This window comes from Caretta caretta, chromosome 6 (assembly GCF_965140235.1).
Source record: "Caretta caretta isolate rCarCar2 chromosome 6, rCarCar1.hap1, whole genome shotgun sequence".
NCBI lineage: Eukaryota > Metazoa > Chordata > Testudines > Cheloniidae > Caretta > Caretta caretta.
The window spans coordinates 124,428,324-124,450,025 of record NC_134211.1 but is presented as its reverse complement, the minus strand read 5'-3'; the positions used below and the strand labels follow the sequence as shown (position 1 = coordinate 124,450,025).

General features: G+C 41.3%; 1 protein-coding gene across 5 annotated transcripts in view; it reads right to left on the bottom strand.

Annotated features, from left to right (window-relative positions):
- The window catches only part of FERMT2 (FERM domain containing kindlin 2), a 102,141-nt gene that overhangs the window by 34,654 nt on the left and 45,785 nt on the right, over positions 1-21,702 (bottom strand). For all 5 annotated transcript variants that reach the window (XM_075129993.1, XM_075129992.1, XM_075129994.1 and 2 more), the window contains one exon: positions 833-967. In XM_075129993.1, the coding sequence (XP_074986094.1) occupies positions 833-967 (135 nt within the window). The remainder of the gene's footprint in view (positions 1-832; positions 968-21,702) is intronic.

Genomic DNA, 21,702 nt, shown 5'->3' with positions numbered 1-21,702 from the left:
TTTGTTAGTCTCTAAGGTGCCACAAGTCCTCCTTTTCTTTTTGCGGATACAGACTAACACGGCTGTTACTCTAAGAAACCACAGTAAGTATATTTTCTCTGTAGTGCAATTGTTCTGTTTCTGTGAGCCACTGTTCAAACTATCTATCAGATATGCAAATCATTCCACCATTAGAAATTATACAATGAACAAAGAACATGAGGTTAACTTTTAATATTAACAGTCTGAAGCTTGTGCCTTTATATAAAGAATACTAATACAAGTAAAACTCTTTCAAGCTTTATGGAATCTGCTTAGAATAGAGAACACCCATTGTTCAGCCTTTCATAATTCATACAAAGACAAAATTCCTGCAGTAACACAGTGACAAAGCCAACATGCAAGTCATTCTATATACAAGTGCAGCTAGGTATTTGTGATATGGGACAAGGAAAAGCTTAGAAATTAATAAAAAGACTGGACACTCCATTTAACTCCCTCTGTAACAGGGTAAGAAAACACATCAGTAACATACCCTAGACACTAAAAGAATCAGACTCAACTTTAAAAAAATAAAATCAAAATATTTGACATTGTTCTATTTTACATATGTAAAAGCATTTAGAATTCATTCATACAACTACTAAATACTAAATAGCTCTCAGATGACTTCTGCAAAGTTTATTTGCAATGCATTTCTTGTGCAGGCACCAATGGATTAGGTGTGACCAATACATCTTTCCCTTTAACATATGCTCCAATATACTACTTGACCTTCCTTCCCCTTCCTCTTGCTCCTTTCCCTTCCCAGCCTCTTTCCCCCAAATAACTCCAGAAACAAGTTTAGGCTCACCTGATCCTGGAGTGATTAACGGTCCCTCCAGTTCAAGCGCCTCATCTTCACTTTGGTCATCTATCTTTCTCTTCTTTTTTTTTGTTGGATCCCTGGGTTTCCTCAAGAGAGAGAGTTCTTCTGGATGTCTGATGTCTGGGGAGAAAATTACCATTTTAATAAAGAAAAAATTGTTTCTACTGTTGACAAATTCAAATAACTTGCAGACTTTAACCTGGGAAATTGTCCTGCAAACAAGGCTGTGTGCGTGGAAATAAACAAAGATTTTGGCAACACTTCTCAGTATGGAATTGTCAAATTAGCCTTTTTGGGGGGGGGGGGGGGGGGGGGCGCTTAAAAGGAAATAAACCTGCAATTGTTTCCTGGCCAGATTTCCTGATCGAAACCTCTGATTTTTCTGACCATTAATAGGCTGAGGATGGATTTCTTATGAGCCAGTCCAGGTGCAGTTTCTGGGTTTGACTCCTATTACCTGAACTAACTGGGCTATTTGTACAGGTAATCACACTTTCACATAAACAGGTACAGTACATTACACTGAAATATTTCAAACGCATGTTAGTCAGACTGGTTGTTGTGGCAAAAAAAGACTCATGGTATGATGCAAAGCACTTCAACTATTGACTAAGATTTTAAAAAATGGGCGCCTAAATATGGATTTGGGCGCCTAAATGATTGGCCAGAGCAGCACTTCTGAAAAATCAAACCACTCATTTAGACGCTGGAATACAGGTTTAGGAACCTATCTTGAAGGACCAATTTTTAAAAATCTTGGCCACTGTGTTTATTTTCTATGATTAAAGTAAACACTCCACAATACCTATAGAATATATACCTGCATTTGATAAAACACTGACTATTATGCCACAATTTGATAAAACCCCTACATTAGCAAAATGTAAAATGGGTTTATAGATTTCCCATAAACTCTAAATCACATTATACAAAGAAAAGGGGTAACAAAACCTTATGATTTTTTAAATGAAGCCCCTCTAAGAGTCAGAGTTTGTGTCACAGAAATTATGGCCATGACAAACATGCAGGCTTTAAGTGTACTCTTATATTAGTTACTGTGAGTTTTGGCTTTGTTCTAGGGCAAGAGAGGTTTTGGGGCACTATATTTCTGACCGGCTGCTGAGGAGACCTAGGGATAGATTCACTAAGGTACTTAGGCACCTACATCCAATTTTTAGGCACCACTGAGATTAAAAAAACCCACTCAGCCATCACCTAACCCTGTAGACACCCAAATTCACTCGGCACCTATGTTTCTGCCTGTGAGCATGCATACTGCCTCCCTCTCGACATCCAGGTGTCTGCCTAAGCCCCAGAGCGACCCATGCACTAAGGGAAGATAGGCACTCCTCCGTCTAACTCACTTGCAGGGCCCGAGCCAATAGGTGTGTTCAGAGGCCACCTAACTCCACTCAAAACATCCAGAGCCAGAGCGAGAGAGAACGAGTGTATAGTCTGGTGGGTAGGAGGCTCACCTGAGAGATGAGAGCCCAGGGTCCAGTCTCTCTGCTTCAATGACTATTTAGCCAAAGTGGAACAGTTTCAACAGGAGACTGAGGTAGACCCACATAAGAATATGCCACAGCTCAATGCTTAGGGCACCTACCTAAGAGGGGGCAGATGCCTCTTCAAATCCCACCTCTTCTCATGAGGTAGAGGGAGAATTTCAACTGGTCTCCCATACAACCCAGGTGAGTACTGAGTCACTGGGCTAAAGGTTATGCAGGAGGTCTCCTCCTCCTCCCACCACCCACTAGTCTCCTCCCTGCAACCCAGCCTTAAGCACCTAGCTCTGTGAGAGGGGTGGGGCTTAGCACACACTCCTGTCATCAGCATCTCCCATTGGCTAGCTTAGGTGGCTACCCACCTAGCGTGCTAGCTTTTGTGAATGGCAGTCTAAGATGCGATCTCTCTACCTTCATTGTGTAGGGAGTCAAGGTGCTTAATTCAGACTCTGAGTCACAGTGTTGTTTCTGTGATTTCCTCGCCTGAGTCCCTTTGCGAGTTTTGCCCCGAGAAATCAATACATGCAAACTGACATCTGAGAAAGGGAAAAGGTGGGTGAGTTGATATCTTTTATTGGACCAACTTCTGTTGGTGAGGGAGACAAGCTTTCGAGCCACACAAAGCTCTTCTTCAGAGACCTGTGGTGGAAAAGCTTGTCTCTCTCCCCAACAGAAATTGGTGCAATAAGAGATATTACTTCACCCACCTTGTCTCTCTAATATCCTGGGACCGACATGGCTACAACTACACTGCATACATCTAAAATAAGATTATACAAAGATTGCTTATTGTGATGAACTGGACAAGAATGTACAGGGAAGGATTTCAGGTGGGGCTGACAAAAGAGAAGGCAAGCCCTCTACTCTGCCCACACAACTGAGGGTTTACACATCTTCTGAAGCACAGAAATAAAAATTTGTTCCTTCATCCCTGCGTGCGACCAGGATACTGGATGATTCTGAATTAGAGGGGAGAAGTGGATTTAATTTGACAATTAATAATTCTGTTACACAGAAAACCCTCCCAACCCAAACCCTTGTTTCAATAACAGATGTTTGATTTAAAGCAATAGTGTCAAATTTTATTTTTTGACTTGACAAATTTCAAAAGATTTAAATTTTCTGATATCAAAGGGGCTCTATGGTACGATCAGATTAAAAGGGTAAACCTCTGAAAAACGTTTTTTCTGTTGTTTATGGGTCTTCATTTAGCCAATAACTTCTCCCTTGTTAACCGACTACAGAACTGCACCAGAGGTATCAATAGTCAGAGCACTAGACAGGCGGATGTTAACCAACCTGCCAGCTACAGCCATCCTGAGCAGGGTTAATTAAAATGCTGGCAATATACATGAATACTACCACAGGCAGAGCTGCACCACAGGAAGATTTTAGAAATAATGATAGTGCAGGCACGGCCAAAATGTCTAGCCCAAAGCAGCCATCAGCAAAATACACACACTAAACCACAAGATCATTTCAGACAAAGATGGTGCTTTGCTTATACCTGTCTGCACCCAACTCTTACTGGGAAACAGCTCTATAGGAAAATGAAGCCCACCATCTATCAAAACATAGAACTAATCCATAAACAAATTAGATGGAATTCAGAATTCCCTTGCTGAAACCAGAAAAAAAGAAGTTCTGTGGGACTGATATTTGAGTAACTAAGCTAGGAAAGCATTCACCTGGACATGAAGCCATTTTAATGTAAGGACGAAAGAAGGCAACATGCAGATCTAAGCTATAAAATATGTCAAGTGAAGATTACGAATAAGCATGGAAAGTGGAGTTTCAGCTGCAGAAGAGCTTTGTCTGTGCTCTGAACTCCACTGGCTGCTTTTAACTAGTTTCAGCAGACCCTGCATGACAATGGCAGGTAATACTGAGTTAGCACCATGTAAGACTTTGAATTCTTAGAGTAGCAAGGAAAGCAACCACATTTTCTTTTTCTAGCATCACAGAGTGCTCAGGAAGAGACTTCCAGCCTTTAAATGTTAAGAAACCAAACAAGTTTTACCTTTGATCACTGTACAAGCTTCCCATTGACAATAGTGGTTTGCTGTGGATAGTATGTAGGTTACCCCAGCCACAGCACTATAATTAAAATTGGAACTTGGCTCTCACCACATAAATGAGTTGGCACATCTGCATTATGCTCTAATGAGACAGGTGTTTTTTAGTCTTCTGGTTAATTTCTATACTTTTTGGCATCTTCCTGCACTAGAAACTTGCTAGGGAAATGCCAGGATAAAAAGTAAGAATCACGGATGCACTCTGAGCTAATTGCCCAGTGTTTGCTTTACAACAATCAGTCACAGTTGAGGATCAGATAGCTGCAGTACTCTAGTGAAGGCTAGCTATATCCATCAAACCTGAGGGTTTGTCTACACTTACAGCACTGCAGGGGCAAAAGTTTACCAGAGACACTACCTATGCTGATGGAAGAGCTTCTCCCATTGGTGTAGGTACTCCATCTCCCGGAGAGGCAGCAGCTGTGTTGACAGGAGAAGCCCTCTATACCAGCAGTTAGGTCGGTATAAGTGTGTTGCTCCGAGGTGTTGCTTTTCAAACACCCCTAAGTTACACACTTATACTGACATAAGTTTGTAATGCAGGCCAGGGCTAAGTGCTTAAACCCCAGGACTGCTCCTTTCAGACCCAACTCTCCAGTATAAATATCAGTGCTAGCCATCTTACTTCAAGCGTGATGACAAACGATGTATTCACATTTTTTTTGTCCTGCATTTTAAATATAGTGCTATTATGCTGCTGCTGGGGTTCTTCCCTGTGCAGTACTCAGTGAAAATAAGTGTAGTTACAATAAAAAGAAAATAATACAAGTTACAAAGAAAAACATTTACTGCATTTTCCAAGGTAAGATGGCTATTATTGGTCTGCCTTTTGATATCTAGTATTTGTATTTTATTCTAGTTTTTTTTTTTTTTTAAACTACAGACCCAGTGACAGGATAGATCATGTTTCCTCAGTGCTGCTGAGGCTTCTTGTGCCAATAATCTGACTATTAAAGCACCCCAAATACAGACTTCAATAGTTATGAAGAAGCTGTTCTGTTCCATCACGTCAATTTAAGGATTAAGAGTTCCCTGCAGCACACATTAACAACATTGTAATGACTCCAACCACCAACTGTGTGAATGAAACACACTTTTAGAAGCTGAGTTCCTTTTATGCAAGCCACTGTTAACTATAAGCACTCTGTGCATTTTTTGTTTTCAGGCTCTGATTTAGAGAAAAACCACCCAAGGCCACCTTCTGTCCTAGATGTTCTCAAATATCTAGGTGGGCCAGTTTGCTTAGCATACACAAGGCATTCTCAAACATGGTCATTGTGTGGACCACAGTATACAGGATTGTTTCAGACCACCATACATCTTATTTATGATAGTGCAACATCCTTGTGGTAAACACTGCAACTGCTTCTATGGAAAATGGTAGTAAAGTATTTCCGAGTTTTAGTTGTCTAACATATTTAGTCCTTTTTGAAAAGGTTTAAATCAGCCGACTTTTGCACTTTCCCCTCTTCCTAGACTTAAGCCTCCTTAATTTACTTATTCTTACTTTAAAAAAAAACAAACAAAAACCCCAAACGCCCACACATGCTTTAGATACCTTGACACAGTTAAGTTTAGTTTCACTAAACACATGTATTTTGTGCCTTATTCAAAGTGATAACTAGGGTGTATATGTAGGTAGTTATATTGATAAATTATTGTACACAGTATAAATACATACACTATGCAAAATCTGTTGGAATATCTAAGATTGTTGTGCAAGAGGTAGTTAAACTAGAAATAGCATAAAAAAATCAAGGCAACTGCAATTTTATATTCCTATGTTTGTTTACAGTACATTAGCAACTGATATTCCCTTTCAGCTGAAAGCCAGCATTAGTTTCTGGAGCAAAAAATCATTCAAATGAGATTCAAGAGACAAATAGGCTTCCAAAGGGTGGGCTATAAACCAGCCTAGTCTTCTGAAAGCAATTCATTCTGGAAATTAACCAACATTGACCATCTGATTTCAAAGCAAGTTTTTACCGTTTTCTCCCAGTCACTTATGATACTCCCTTCAGATGGAGATATATTGAGATTACATATAGAAAGTTTTAGGAAGCTGCCTTAAAAATGTGTTACCAGATCACTAGTAAAAGGTATATACTTTTTAAAAAAACTAAAATGGTATTATTATCTTATTACTCATAAAAGTTTGACAACTTCTAGCACAGTTAAACTACTGGCACAAATTCCACAGCCATTATATCCATTTCTCAGCAGCCTCATAAATTTAGCATTGCTTACCCAGAAACTCTAGGAATTTTAGCCCATTAGATAGCCATTTTAAAATGTATTTTTTTTCCCACCTCAGAGCCTGTAATAGCTTCAATGTGACTACTAAGTCAAGTCTTCCCCCAGACAAGTAGTTCAAAAGGAATTCCTTAAGGAAAAGCTAGCAACATGATTTTAACTTAAGTTAGAAATATGAAACAAAATTGACGTAGAAAGCAACAATCAATAAATAACACATTTTATTGAAGTACTTTTTAATCATTCAGTAAATTATTGGGGTGGGGGGAGAAGGTCTGTGTTCTACTACATATGATTAGTACATTTACAGAGGATCTTAAAACATGTTTTGAATAAAGAAACGGCCTTGGCAAACATGGTGTTTAGTTTTTGTAGCTAAAGCAAAGAAGTTCCAGGAGTTTAAGGACTACCAGATGGTAATACTGTAGTTAATTAGAAACTGGGACAAAAAGTAGCTATATAGCTCCAGATCCAGATCCCAGTACTTATTTTAACCATATAAAGCAAGAGAGACTCCCTTAATGGGTAGAAGTGGTATAAAACACTTTAAGTCCTTCAAATAGGTTTGCACTTTTAACCAAGTTTCAGGTCACTTGACACCTGTATAGGTTAGTTTGCTGAAATAATTCACTGTTAAATATATCCAGTGAATGGGGTAAAATATATCAAAGGCATAATCTCAGTGGGAAGTGAATAATTAAAGTCAACTGGATTTCTGCACTTTATTTCAGTGGAAGCAGGCTCTCACCCGCATAAAGTCACTTTGAAGGGACAGTGCTCCAGTAAACAGTTGGCAATTCAGGAGAAATGTCACTGTGATCATGTGAGGAAGCTGTACTGAAAGTATAGTATTTTTACAGCTATGCCAGTCCTACCCTATTATCAGCAATTTTGTCACCATGAGGTTGTGGGGTTTTTTTTTTAAGTCTATCATTTTGCACAAGAAACAACAGGACTGTACGAGACAAAGTTCAAAGTTCTATCTAGATTTTTGTATTTTTCTAAAGTTTATAAGGGCTTGTTTCTTTACACCATACTATTATTATTTTAAGTAAATGTATGATAGCCCCTCTGTTAACTCACTCACACAAATATTCTGGCAAACCCGGCAAGGTTATGTTGTGAATGTGCCATTAAAAACAATCTGCAAAAATATGTTGCAGTGCACATGGATATGAAAAAGTTGTGGATTGAAAAACTGGACACAGGTTTCTACAGATGTCTCGATCAGTTATCTGTTTGAAAGTCTTCACTATACTTCTGTAAAGGTCTAGGATTAGTTTGCAACAGAAATAGCGTCTTAGAACACTACAATTTGACATAGAGGCCTGAAAGGGGGGTGGGGGGTTGGGGAAGAGAGGAAGATGTTCACAAGCCAGATCCTGTTACACTTTTCACATTATCCAGATCCCTTTAGCAATCAGCCATTTGGCTTGGGCAGAATAATCCAAGCTACTCAAATATTTTAAAGGGAAAAAAACCAAACACACACACATACACACACACGAAGAGTGTTCATTTTTCAAAGGAGAAAGATCCCTCTTGTAAAAAAAACTAGAGTACAAACATTTCAGAGTGTTTATTTCAGAAATGTAGGTGGGAAGATGTCCCACCAACTTAAAATGTTCATGCTTTTATTATCCTTTTCAGCCCTTGGGTCAAGTGACAACCTTCCCCTTCATTGTATCTTGATTTCCTAGGGCCTGAAATGGCTTGTGGCTGACCAGAGGCTCCATCTCTGGTGGGAGACATTTCCTTAGTCTTTGCCTTTTGTTTAGTCTTCAATTTCTTTTTCAGCCCTTGTGATGAGAATTTCTCTTCACCCACACACCTTAGACATTAGACAGGATTTCAAGTATTTAGTGCTATTACCACTATTAGTAATTTCCATGGACCACCACCCCAAGTAGTCCCAGGGGACTGGGATTTAAAGAAAAAAAAAGTACCTTCAGAGTGTGGACTTGTTATATGAACTTTAGATAGACTCTACACGGAAGCAAACAAGTGTTGGAATTAGACTTTTAAAGTCTAAATCTTTTGGGACCTGTCTAGCTAACAGACTGGTCCTCTCACCTCCCTCCACTGACAGCAAAGTAGCTGACATCAGTAGAAAAGTTTAAGCAGAAACCCTGGATTTAAATGGGAAGGGGTGAGTGGCAGGGCATTCTCTCTACACCAGCTCCCCTCCCCCCAGCCTGATAGTGCCTATACTGGTTAACTTTCACAGCCCACAGCAAAGCACTGACCACCCCTCCCCTAACCAGATTCTTGAGGAAACCGATTGTTTGAGGAATACAAAGGAACAGCAATGAGAGGACTGTTTTTTTTTAACTCGAGTCTTTAGGCCCAAATTCTCTGTGGTTTGAGAAATTCCTGCCTTCAGACTTGCAAGGTTCTTGTATTATTTGTGATTAAAGGGCTTGGGAAAGAAGACATGAAAATAAATGAAACAAGGGTCCTCTGATCGGAACTGCCTGCCTCAATATGCAAGGTTATCAGTCATGAGAAGATTAACAGAACTCTAATTGCAGATTTTAACATGCCTGATTAGGCAAAAATCTTATCTTAGAAGTTCTGCTAACATAAGTCACATCAGATCTAAAGGAGGGGAGGGAAGCTACTTTTACATAAGGATACAACTACCCAATGTGCTATTTCATAGAGTTTTAGTCTAAATGTGCATGCACAAATCAAAGTAAGTGATGTTGAAAATATAGATGAACATTCAACTGATGACACATTTCTACAGTCTGAATATATACCACGAAGAACCCTCAAAACTTTGAAGTGCGTTTTAGCCCACGAAAGCTTATGCTCAAATCAATTTGTTAGTCTCGAAGGTGCCACAAGTACGCCTCGTTCTTTTTGCTGATACAGACTAACACGGCTACCCTCTGAAACCTCAAAACTTTGAAATTGTTGACATTTATGCTGGTTTCCCATAGCTTAAAACCCAGTTGGAAAAATGAACTTGAGAAAAATCTTCTCCACAGTATGATTTATTCAGACTCCCCATGCCTGGGATCTCTAAACGATCAGGAAGATGTTTAAACATACAAATCCTCTACAACTTTATTTTTCAAAGCTACACACTGCAGCCCAGTCAGTCAGTCAGCCAGCGTCTAGGAGAAATCCTCATTTTAGCGCTGAAGCCATTCCCCTAAAGTAGGAAGCGTGTTTTGAAGTGGGAATGTTTCTCAGATAGGTCACCATTGTCTGGAACCAGTGAGTCAGAAGTTAGGGCTGTTACACATCAGCATGACAATTCTTAGAAAAAATGAAACCTCAAAAGCCACCCCATCACCATTTCAGACTTAAAACTCTGCTTTTTCTGCATGCAAGTGAAGTTCTATGGACCATGTTTCATGGCTTAAGTTTATGCAGTTATGGACTTAACTAATCAATCAGCCTCTCACAGTTTGTATGCTAACTTCCAACTTATCTGTATGTATATATCTTACTATATGTTCCATTCTGCGTATCCGATGAAGTGGGCTGTAGCCCACGAAAGCTTATGCTCGAATAAATTTGTTAGTCTCTAAGGTGCCACAAGTTTTACAGTGAATGCCAAAGGCAAAATAAAATAATAATAATAAATAAATAATAATAATATTGCTTTTCAAGTCACTTGAGGTGATAAAAAAAACAAACAGTAGCTATGTTAGCAGTTGTACATTATTAGACCATACAACAGGTCACAATATGCTCTTATGACAGGTTTCAGAGGAACAGCCGTGTTAGTCTGTATTCGCAAAAAGAAAAGGAGTACTTGTGGCACCTTAGAGACTAACCAATTTATTTGAGCATGAGCTTTCGTGAGCCACAGCTCACTAGCTCATGCTCAAATAAATTGGTTAGTCTCTAAGGTGCCACAAGTACTCCTTTTCTTTTTGCGAATATGCTCTTAATGAGATTTACTTGCGTCAGAGATAGTAAGAGACAGGGCTTGTATAGATGGTTGGGTAGTACACATAAGTGGGGTGTGAATTCTAATATGCAGCCAGTCGTGCATTAACTGGCCCATGTAAACCTTGAAGGCATGCACTAAAAAGTTCCTCAGTGCATGTTAACAGTGTCCTGTTTTCAACAGTACTATGTTACCATGCACTGTGGAACTTTTAGTGTGCGCCAGCAGGGTCTACCTGGGCCACTTCGTGCACAACATGGTGCGCCTTAGAATTCACACCCCACTGCCACGCTGCGTACAGCAGCTCACTGTATTCAGTACATTTATTACAGATTGTGCAGTTGGCCAATTGTTTAGACATTTATTTGGGCTAAGGCCAACTGTTCTCTTGCCTCCAAGGTAGAAGCAGCAATTTGAGGACAGTTCTTCCAAAGAAAGGTCTCTTGAAGTGTCCAATAACCTCTGAGGATGCAGGGCAAATTGGATCTGGTTCCAACCCTCTGAAAAATGTGGCTGTGAGAAATGAAAAGACTGAAGGGATAGGGGGAGCAAGAGAAGGACTAGAACAGATACTCTAACCTCCTCCTCTCCAGATTCTTAACACTGCAACCATGCAGCTCCTCAAGTCCATTCAAAAAGCTATGGCCACCATATTCCTAGCCCATCGCTTAAATCATTGGGAAGGGAGGAGACTATAAAATGAACATCATAAAATCTTGATGTTCATGAGAGAATGGGGAAAGTAGTTTTGTTCTCGCTATCTGTTCATTTAAAATTAGCATGTGTTTTGCTCAACCTTCAACACGCAAAATATAGTTTACACTTGGGCAGAGATCAGAAGTGGAAAATTTTAGCCCAAAAGGCTCAAAAGTTAGGCGACTCTAAACAGAATGGAAATGCCTAGGGAAGTTTCACGATAGCTGTTGTAATACACCAGTTATAATAGAACTGTAAATGATTTTTATTAAGATACCTCCCCTTTTTTCAATACTGAAGTCTTCCATTCCTGCCACTTACTGCCTATGAAGTGAAGAAAGTAGCTATGAGCCATGCAGAATTAAAAGGGGGCTCAGGAGGAGAAAAGAAGAACTACAGCAATGCCAAGTGTATTATATCATAAGATAGTCCAGAAATAGAACAGTCTGCTATTGTTAAACATTCTGATGATTTCCAGAAGTGGGATAAGATCCCCAATTTTTTACCTCAAGTTAGCTAGATGCCTTTTAGAGTACACACACATATCCCTCCCTCCCCCACAAAAGCCCTTTTTGCTTAAAAAACAAAACCAAACCTCAACAACCAACCAAAAAAACCTCTTGAAGTGTAGTTAGAGTTAAATTAAGCTCGTTAGAGTAAACAAAGTGAGTAAATCCAGTTCTTCTCTGCACCAGACCATACAGAGAATTGTAAGAACTGCAACAATACCAAGTTTGCCAGCATTTACTGGTGCCTTCAGAACATGATCTGCACAGTCTATTTTAAAAACTGGCCATGCCAACTTCACAGTAAGGGAGAAAAAAAATCCACTGATTCTTGTTACATGTAACCTAAGGTTACCTGACAGGAAGAAAAGAGGGGGAGGAGGGAAATCTTTTTTCCCTCCAACCTTGCTTACTTTGTGGATAGTCAGTTGTATTATTTTCCTTTGTCATCAGTTTTGTATGTTTGTCTGGGTTTTTTTTCACACAACAATACATAAGACAAAGGCCATCTAAATATAGGAAAATGCAACTGCAAAAGCCACAAAAACTGATCAGTGCAGATTAGTACTTAGAAAAAACAAGACTAAAATTTAAAGTTGACAGTGGCCCTTTAAATGGAAAGTTTCTCTTCCATTCATATCCCCCTCCAACACATTTGGAAATTGTTACATCATTACCAGATCCTCTCCTGGTAGCAAGACTGCAAACATATACTTTGTTAATTCTTCATTAGCTCTCTGTCTATAATGGAAACTGGTATACTCTAGTTCAAGTGCTTTTTTCTTTAGAGGCTTTCCCAGTGTCATTAATTGCTCAGAGTCATAAGGACTTTCATTAGATCCATGCTGTATACCCTGGAGCACTCAAAAAGCTTTATCAGCATTCCATTGATATTTTTGTTTCCAGAAAGCAACAGAAAGACGGGAACGCCAGGATGAGGCTGCCCTTGGAGCAGTTTTAGGGAAGGAGCTGCACCTATGATCAGTTACCCATTTGCAGTCTTTAAGAAAAGTAGAGACTGAGCCAGTGTTGGAAAACCCTAAGATATACAGAAGCTACAACATGCTACTTAGAGATCAATAACAAGACTTCTTTATGTTTGCAACAGAAGCAGGACAAGTACAGTATAACATTCTCCCCCACCTCCTGGTTTTATATTAACTCTCCATTGTGAGCACTACTTATAAAAGTTGCAAATATAGCTTTTCTAGTTTCAGCGAAAACCTACTTCATGTTTGCTTGTTTGTGTATTATCAGCAAGAATGGGCAAAGTTCTGGGAACAGCATATGTTTGTTTCTAGGAGCACCAAGCAATTTACATTTATAAAAATAGGATTTTTTTTGGAGGAAGTTGGAGGACATTCTATACTGGAGGAGACGTCATTTTGAAGAGGTAGGTCAAATTTGGTGTCTAGACTACTTGAGAAGATTTGTATTCCACAGCTCTACTTGCATCACTGCCCTTCAAAATGCCCGTGCCACAGTATCAGCTTGCATTTAGTGGTCATATGCAACACTAGTTTGTTAGGAATGAACCAGATTTTACTCCTCTTAGCTTTCCCCTTGTCCATCAATCATACAGCGTATGGCAGCTTGTTATATTAAATTAAATGTCCTCTCCCGGCAGATTGCAACACAAGAACTAATAAAAGAACAGACATGTCAGCACTGACAATTTCAGCATGGAGTAGACTGCAGTAATTTAACTAACCTGTATTGCAGGATTAAATTAGTGCCTCTATATAATACAGGAAGATATACATTTTAGTAGCAATGTGTTTGAGTTCTATCAAAGAATCGCACAGGTAGCTGAACAAACATGCCTTTTCTGCACAGCTTCCTTCTCCCTGTACCCATGCATCATCTCTCTCCAATTTTATTTCTTACTTCAGGGCGGGGAAGGGAATTTTCTTCTAGGCACTTCCACTTCCTATTTATTTCCTCCCTTTCCAAGACTAAGGAAGAGAAAGGGGAGCATATAGTCACACACCACTCCTCCCCCCCGTGGAGAAGAGCGACATCCCTGTAGTGCGCAGTTACTTCTGACCCAGGGAACAAGTATGCTTGGAAGGCAAACAAATGACATTTCATCTTCCACCAAGGATAAGTTTGGGGCCTGAACTACTGAAGGATAAGAATTTTTCAAGGCTATGGTGTACTTCCAGTACATCGCCTCACCCTAGTTGGGTCAGTCTCCTCTCATATTTTGGTTCCCTCAATGATAGCATCTCCCCTTGTGTAGAAGATAATGGTATTACAGTCAGCCTCACTCTACAGCTCCAGGACCAGAACTATGGGCAGGAACAGCAGAAGCAATGGAGAAATCCTTTGCATTTGCAATTTACAGTTTGCTTTTCCTCTCGCAGCAGATAAAATTTCCTGCCTTGGGCCTCTTATTCCTTCCAGAATACTGGTAACTGCTGTAGGCAGCAGCGGAGTAAGTGGGAGCCTCCTGCAAGAAAGCTGTAAAAGGGCATGGGAATACGCAAGGTTTCCATGGCCCCATAATCAAATAAAGCCATTATGCAATGCAGGCTGTTCCTGTGAATAGTTATGTGACGCATTCAGCCACCACTAAGACTTCTGCAATCTTACATACAGAGTTATTTCTCCTGAGCAGCAGCAGTGCTGTACAGTGCACGGCAGTCACGTTCTCCACCCTGAAGAGCTTACAGTCTAAACTGAAGTGAGAGATTTTCCCCACTCACACTGCAGACTCCTGCACAAGAAAGGGCTGTCCAAACTCCACAGCTATATCCTAAAATGAATAGGAATATTTTAGGAGTTGTTTGCTGCATAGAAAAAAATCAGAGGAGTCTGAGAGGAGAAGGCACATAATCTCCTTATCCGTCTCATAAGTACAGTATACCCTACAATACAGCATCTCCCATCAATCTGTATCTAGGGGAAAGCAAAATAAGAATACAGAACTGCAAAGGTGTTATCCTTACAGGTAGGATCTCATACAGGCACACAAAAATTGTTTTTTAAAAAGCAGAGTTTTACTTTCTCTATAGTCCCTACTGTGAGATTAAATTTTTCAGGTGAAGTCTTCAGCACCTTATTGCCCTACAGGTTCTGTTCCAAAATGAACTGTCAGCAAGAACACCTGCCTGAGAAATTCTATCACTGGACACGGGAGGTAGGGATAGGTCTCACTTCTATTCTCACAGGCCCTACTCTAGGAATTATATTCCCATGTCTTGGGGTAATTGGGGAGGCATCTGGTAGATTCTGCCCTTTGGGCCATTAGACCCTTCACTTGTCTGGTAAAGCCCATTCAGTTCCACAGGGCCTTCAGCACAGTAGGGTGGCAGGAAGCCAGATCTCAGGCACATTGCAGCAGCAAATTCTACTCACTCCTGCCACCAGAGGCCAGAACTGAGAAGTAAAAAAAAGTGTCCCAAATCTTTTGGGCAAGCTGCTAGTGAAGTCCAAGGGCTACAGCAGCAATGTGTACAGACAAAAGGGTCATGACTCCTGCCATACCTTCTAATCTCACAAGATCATATGTGCAGAGTTACTCCCATGAGGTGACCTGTCCACCAGATCCAATGGGGGAGGAAGCAACACCTGCTGTCTCAGAAGAGCATCAAAGGAAGAGAAGAGGGGGTAAAAGTCACCTGTCAATGACCGTAGTAGTCCTTGGGAATTACTTTATCCTATTCATCTTGTGCAGTCTAATCAATTACCTGTCTATATTAATACACTAGAAGGGCACATTGGTTTTAAAAGTTGAGTTTAAAAATGTGTTTCTAGAAGTCTAGAGGCCAGCTAATACACATAGTCACAAAAGGCTTTTGTCAAAACTTCATGAGCCAGTCTACCAAGTTCCAGCTCTTGTTTTTTTAACAAAGTGGCTACTGTAATAGATATGATGCTGTTCGCTATAAGAAACTATAGCTAATTGACTGTATTGAAACCAATATGCTAGGCCCCTCAAGACCTTGATTGCGAAGAAGGGTGTAATTGTAATGGAAGCAGTGCCAGAAGTTTACAATGCATTCATTTTATAAACTGCTGGAAGACAATAGTTCCCTACTATTAAGGCCCGTTCCAGAAAATGGGTTCATTGCAAAAAAATCAGTCATGCACTGCATTATCACATTCATTGCAAGACAGCAGAGAGTTATGGTGACACTATGCCATAAACGTCCAAGTAATTCATTTATATTCAGTGTAATTGCATTGTCAGCCATGACACGTAGCATATCACAGAAAATAGTTCAAATACTTTGTGAACTACCATTAACAGTATGGAGCTCAAGAGCCAGTTACTCCATGCCTAGCTACGCAGTTCCATTGATTAAACAAACAAACACACACCCCTCATTCCTGGTCTATTACTCTTTTGACACGTCTTCTTCTAGTGCAGTAAATTCTGCCCAAGATTCTTAGCCTTACCGTTTTTGTTCTGAGGAAGAGACCTCCCCTTTCGCCCCCTCAACAGTGACTAAAAAACACCCAAACAAGCCACTTAAGATAACTTCAAGGCACTGCTGCAAGGTACAGAAGAGTGGCCTTCCCCATGTTCCAAGAGTCAGCTTTTGAACTTTGCTGCCCATCAGTCTTCATATTCAAGCGACAAATATCCAGAATAGCTAAAGTGGATCTTTTTGGCCCCTTTTCTTCTCTCTGTTCTGTAACACTCTCAGACATGGCTCTCTTCTTTTCCTCCCCCCAACACCTCGCCGCCCTTGCTTCTCTCTCCTATTGGACATGCTTAGCAAGATTTTGATGACCTGGATAGCGAGGACACACAGTGCTATAGCTCTCCATGGGAGAGGTTTAAAATAAACATCCCCCTCCCTAAGGGAGAAGTTGCAATTCAAGTTACAGCTTTTGCCATTATTATTCAGGTCCTTCTGAACAAAGATGTCAAGAAGCTAAATTTCTAAACAGGAGGAAAGCAAGGAGAAAATATTCAGAGGGGAAGCAAACAGAAGGAGATCTCTATTGCACATACAACTGGTAACACAGCCTCTAGTTAAGATTGCCCAGCACAACTTATTATAAACAGCTCCTGTTTTCAGAGGCTTATAAAAACTGCCAGGTTTTCTTTTGTTTGTTTGTTTGTTTTTTGGTGGGGGGGGTGGGGTATGAAGAGGGTTGTGAAATTCTAGCCACAACAGTTTGGCTGTACCCAAGAATGAGGCTAGGGAAAAACACATTGTTCTGCCTATGTTAAAAACCTCAGGCAACTATTTCTTTGAACAACACTGGCAGCCCCATGCTTTGGAGCAGGTGATCACATTTGTGCCAGCAACCTGCCTTTCGCCATCCTCATGAAAATCTGCGCAAGTTAAGCCTTTGGCGGGGGGGAGGAGGGATAAAAATCAGTTTGCACATGCTCAGAGACTCACTAGACCTTCACAGCTTGATTTCCTGAAGACTCCATCCACACTGGGTATGCTCCAGCCTCGGCAGGACTTACCTGATCTGGACACCAGAACCAAAAGCAAGGAATCGGTCTCTCCTCTGCTTTCAATGTTTACCTGCTGCCACCCACGCAGTGGGGAAGAGAAGGCTGCTCAATTCAAAAGGGGGACAAGAGGACAGAGAACCAGGGAGGGGAGACAGACCAGAAGAAAAGCAGAGTGAATGTCAGTGATGCAGAGCGAGAACTAGAACCGGCTGAGCAGAGTGGGACAAGAAGCTGGGGTGCACACAAATCGGGGAAGAAGCCTAAGGAGGGGGACAGAGCATGGGGATGGAGGGGTGACAGGAGGCTGTGGGAAGAAGAGAGTGATCAGATGAGAAGCCAGGAGTGGGAGAAAATGGGGAACGGCTGGGCAACAAGACTAGCACTGGAATGAGAAGGCTGAGCAGCAGAGGCTGGGACTGAGATCAAGACTGGAGGGGGGAATAGTGGGAGAAAATAGAAGCAGAAGGGGTTAAGCTTGTGGGGGAAAATGGGCAGAAGAGTTTGTACCAGAAAAATAGAGCACGTTCCCTTTTAGGGAACCCAGGATTCCTGAATCTCACTGTTCTTTTGCTGTCAGCAAGTATCTGTGAAACCCTGTGGCAAAGAGGGCACGTGATCCCACTCAGTGCTGGTTTACAGAGGATTATAACCTTCTACTGCTATCGTTTGCTGCTTAAACTAATGGAGTAAAGTCTAGGCAGAGCATTTAAAACCCTGCCAGTGACCCTTATGATTGTCAACGGATGCCACATGATGGAATTTGTTTCTTCAGTTTGCTTTTTTTTTTTTTTTAGAAAAGGCTAGGAAATTGCAGACAAACTGTTAAAAAACACACACCATTAAGTAAAGTGGCAAAAAGTCAAGCACTCACAAGTCAGGAAATGCCAGAATTCAGATTGCCTTTGCAATCTTACTTTGGCCACCTTGGGCATAGGAGTTTAATTGCATATCACATGCATGGGTGTTTAATTACATGATTTTTTTTAAAATATAGACACCTGCCTTATTCAGTACTTCGGATGGACCTGCTCTGGGGATGAATTAGGGATGTTGTCTGAAGGACCTGTCTCATATTTTGTGCACAACTTGGAAGATATTTACTATTTGTTGTACTGGCACAGACAAGTCTAAGCCTACCCACAACTAAAGGCTTGTCTCCTATGAAGAAACAGGGGCGTGAATTATGTCAAAGGATCCAGAGGGAGACACCAAGCAGAGAACTCAAAGCAGTGTCCACTAGGGAGTCAGAGGGGACAGCCCAGAGGACCTCTGCCTGGAGATGTGACCAAACAAGGGAACAGAAATAAGCCCCACAGTCGTAAAGCGCACCGCTCTCCCTCTCCCCCAGCTTCCTCTTCTTGGACTGATGGATGGCCATCTTGGTTGGTGCCAGGAGGAGGTTGAGGAGGTCCTGCAACTTTGTGGGGCCATGGATGGGGTGTGCATAAATGAGGAAGTGCAGGGAAAAGTACAGCCAGAACCTCAGTAAGAGGTTCTGGAGGAGCCAAAAGAAGGGCTGCAACCTGACGCACCCTACATAGAGGCGTGCCAGTGTCTCCCTCTTGCTGCAAAAGACAGACTGATGTTGGGGGAGTTTGTGGACTGTGCCAGGTACACGCCTGCGCTCATGGCTCCGTGGAAAAGCTGCCTACTAATATCCCTAGAGGGCTGTGGAGTAAAGGTTGGTCCACAGGGGTTCCTTGCCCTCCTCAGGTGGCAGCAGGTCCCGCCAGTTGGTGTGAGGGCAGGACACGACAGCGAGGAAATGGATGGTAAGAAGCACACGCACTCCCTCTCATCATAGTCTAGGAGGTCAGAGTCTGATACCACCAGCCAGAACCATCCTCTGGTGCACCAATGGGGGCTCCACAACCTGCACACTCAGGTGTGGATTGTGTAGTATGGATCCTGCTAGGAGTTCTTCCCCCTCAGCAGCTGCTATGGACCTACTTGCTGAGCAGCTCAGACAGGTCTCCTGTTGGAAGATGTGTAGTGAATGACACAGGGGATTAGAGGAAGAGAAAGAACGGTCTCATGGTTAAGGCACTTAAATACTGCCCTAGGGAACTGAATCCTATCGCTTCCTGTTCCAGAGTTCTTATGTGATGCTAGTCAAATTGCTTAAACAAACAAAAACTTTCCAGAGGTGGTCACTATTTGTGTATTCCTCATTTTCTGGGTGCTGGAATGGAGACTGTAGGGTCTGATTTGCAGACATGCAGAACACTCACAATTGTACCTGAAATTGGTGGGAGTAGCGCTCTGAAAGTGCTCTACAATGCTAAGTAAACTTGGGGGAGGGAAAACCGATTCAAGACATTCCAAATTGGGTGCCCAAAATTAGTGGATACTTTTGACCTTTGTCTTCGTGCCTCAGATCCTTATCTATAAAATGGGGATAGTAATACCACCTCATCTCAAGGGGGGGGGGGGGGGCTGTGAAAATAAAATATTATTTGTGAAGCACTCAGATTCTGCAATGATGAGCACCACAGAAACCCTCATGAGGAAATTAATACTTCTGCTCTGAATACATAGATTGTATATAGTGTGCAATCAATAAAGGATGAGACACACTGAACACTGAGAATACAAAAAGAAAAAAGTAGCTGTAGCTCACGAAAGCTTATGCTCAAATAAATTTGTTAGTCTCTAAGGTGCCACAAGTACTCCTTTTCTTTTTGTGGATACAGACTAACAGCTGCTACTCTGAAACCTGAGAATACAAAAATATTCCATTACTGCTCATTAAGTGAGCAGTGACAATCCTGTGCATGGAATTGAACAGGGGTCGTTTGGAAAAGAAAAATAGTATGTGATCATGTAATTAGCATAACGCAGGCATACAAGGGGCCAAATTAAGGTGCACTGTGCAACCTTAATTCTGACATTTCGTAATTTTAATAAATAAATTCACCTTTCAAATGCAACAACAATACACCTGTTAAATGTAATGTTCTAAAAATATAACTACTTAACTAGCTTGCTCACCATGATTCACAGCATCAAGGATTACAGTCACTTAACTATACAATTCAGTGGATCCTAAGTGTTCTGGGGGTTAGAAGTAAGCGTACCATTACAGCCAAAACACAAGGGAGTGATTTAGTCATTAAAACAGTTTTTCTCCTGCACTCTGATTCAGACAACACTGGATTATAAATTGCTCCATTTTTAAAGTCAGATAAAAAGGGAACACTGCAGGAAGGTAAGTACCACTGGTGGGATTACTATTGGCTATTTTCAGGGTTAAACTGGACAAATCTCAAAATAATCAGCAAAATACTGGCTACAAAAATTAGCCTCTCCCCCATCTGCACTCAGATACTACAGAGATTGGCAGCAGTAGAGAACTGCAACATAGGAAATGCTTTTTAACCCATCATCTCCTTTTAGAGTTTTATATTCCCTATTCCTCTTTCTCCTGACCTGGGAAAAGGGCAGGAGAGAGAAGACATTCTGGAGAGCAAAAGAAGCGCGAGAAAAAACACAAACAGGATACCCTTGAGAAATGATGGAAAATGACACAAGAAGCCAAGATGGCAGCTTCCTACTGGGTTGAAAAATAAAATGCAACCTCTTTCAGACTTCCCTTGATGCAAGCAGAAGGGAGATTGCTCAAAGTCTTTGAACCCATGCTTAGGGCTGAGAAGGAAGGCTTGGGCTTACTACTCAGTATACAAAGGAAACCGTTCTTCAGTTTCCCCAAAACTGGAACTAGATGTAGGTTTCTTTTCTGGGAAGCTAAACTTGTTGTCCGACATGTCAGGTCGAGTAAAATCCAGGGGTTCTTTAAAAAGAGAGGAACCTCCTGCACACACAACTCCATGCCCCAGGAGAAGAGGTATTGTAAAGAGCTGGGATGAGCTAGCCCCCCTAAAACCAAGTCTAATACTCAGCGAGCCACTAGGGAAGAACAGAGGATGCTGGTGGAAACCCTTAATGTTTTGAGCAATATAGTTCAGATTGTTTGCCCAAGGGGCTTAGTTAGGTTCCTGCTACCCACACCTTTTAGGGGAAATGAAAAAACAAACCCAGAACCTTCACCTCATCTAACCAGCCAATAAGTAGTTTAAGAACAGCAGGGCATTTGATTTTTTAGAGACCCCATTCTCACACCCAGGGGACCTTTTAGATTCTTTTCTCAGTAAGAAAAATGTGAATCCATGCTTGGGATAACTGGCTTTCTCCCCTCAGACATTCAGTAACAAATACTCCCTGGGCAGATTTGACAAGACAAAACAATCAGCCCACTTACTGAGTGGGCATTCTCTGTCGTCTTGGACTGGGAAGAAATTCTGCAAAACCAACATGTCTCAGTACTCAAACTCTTCAAAAGGTTGGGGGGTGGCAGGGAGAAGAGAGGCAAGAGATTGCGAGTGTTTCCTGCATAGCACCCAGTTGCAATGAAGAGTTACCTCTCACCTACAGAAGGTTGCTGTAGAGTAGGATGGAAGAAAAGTTATTTCCAAACTCTCAAAACTAAGG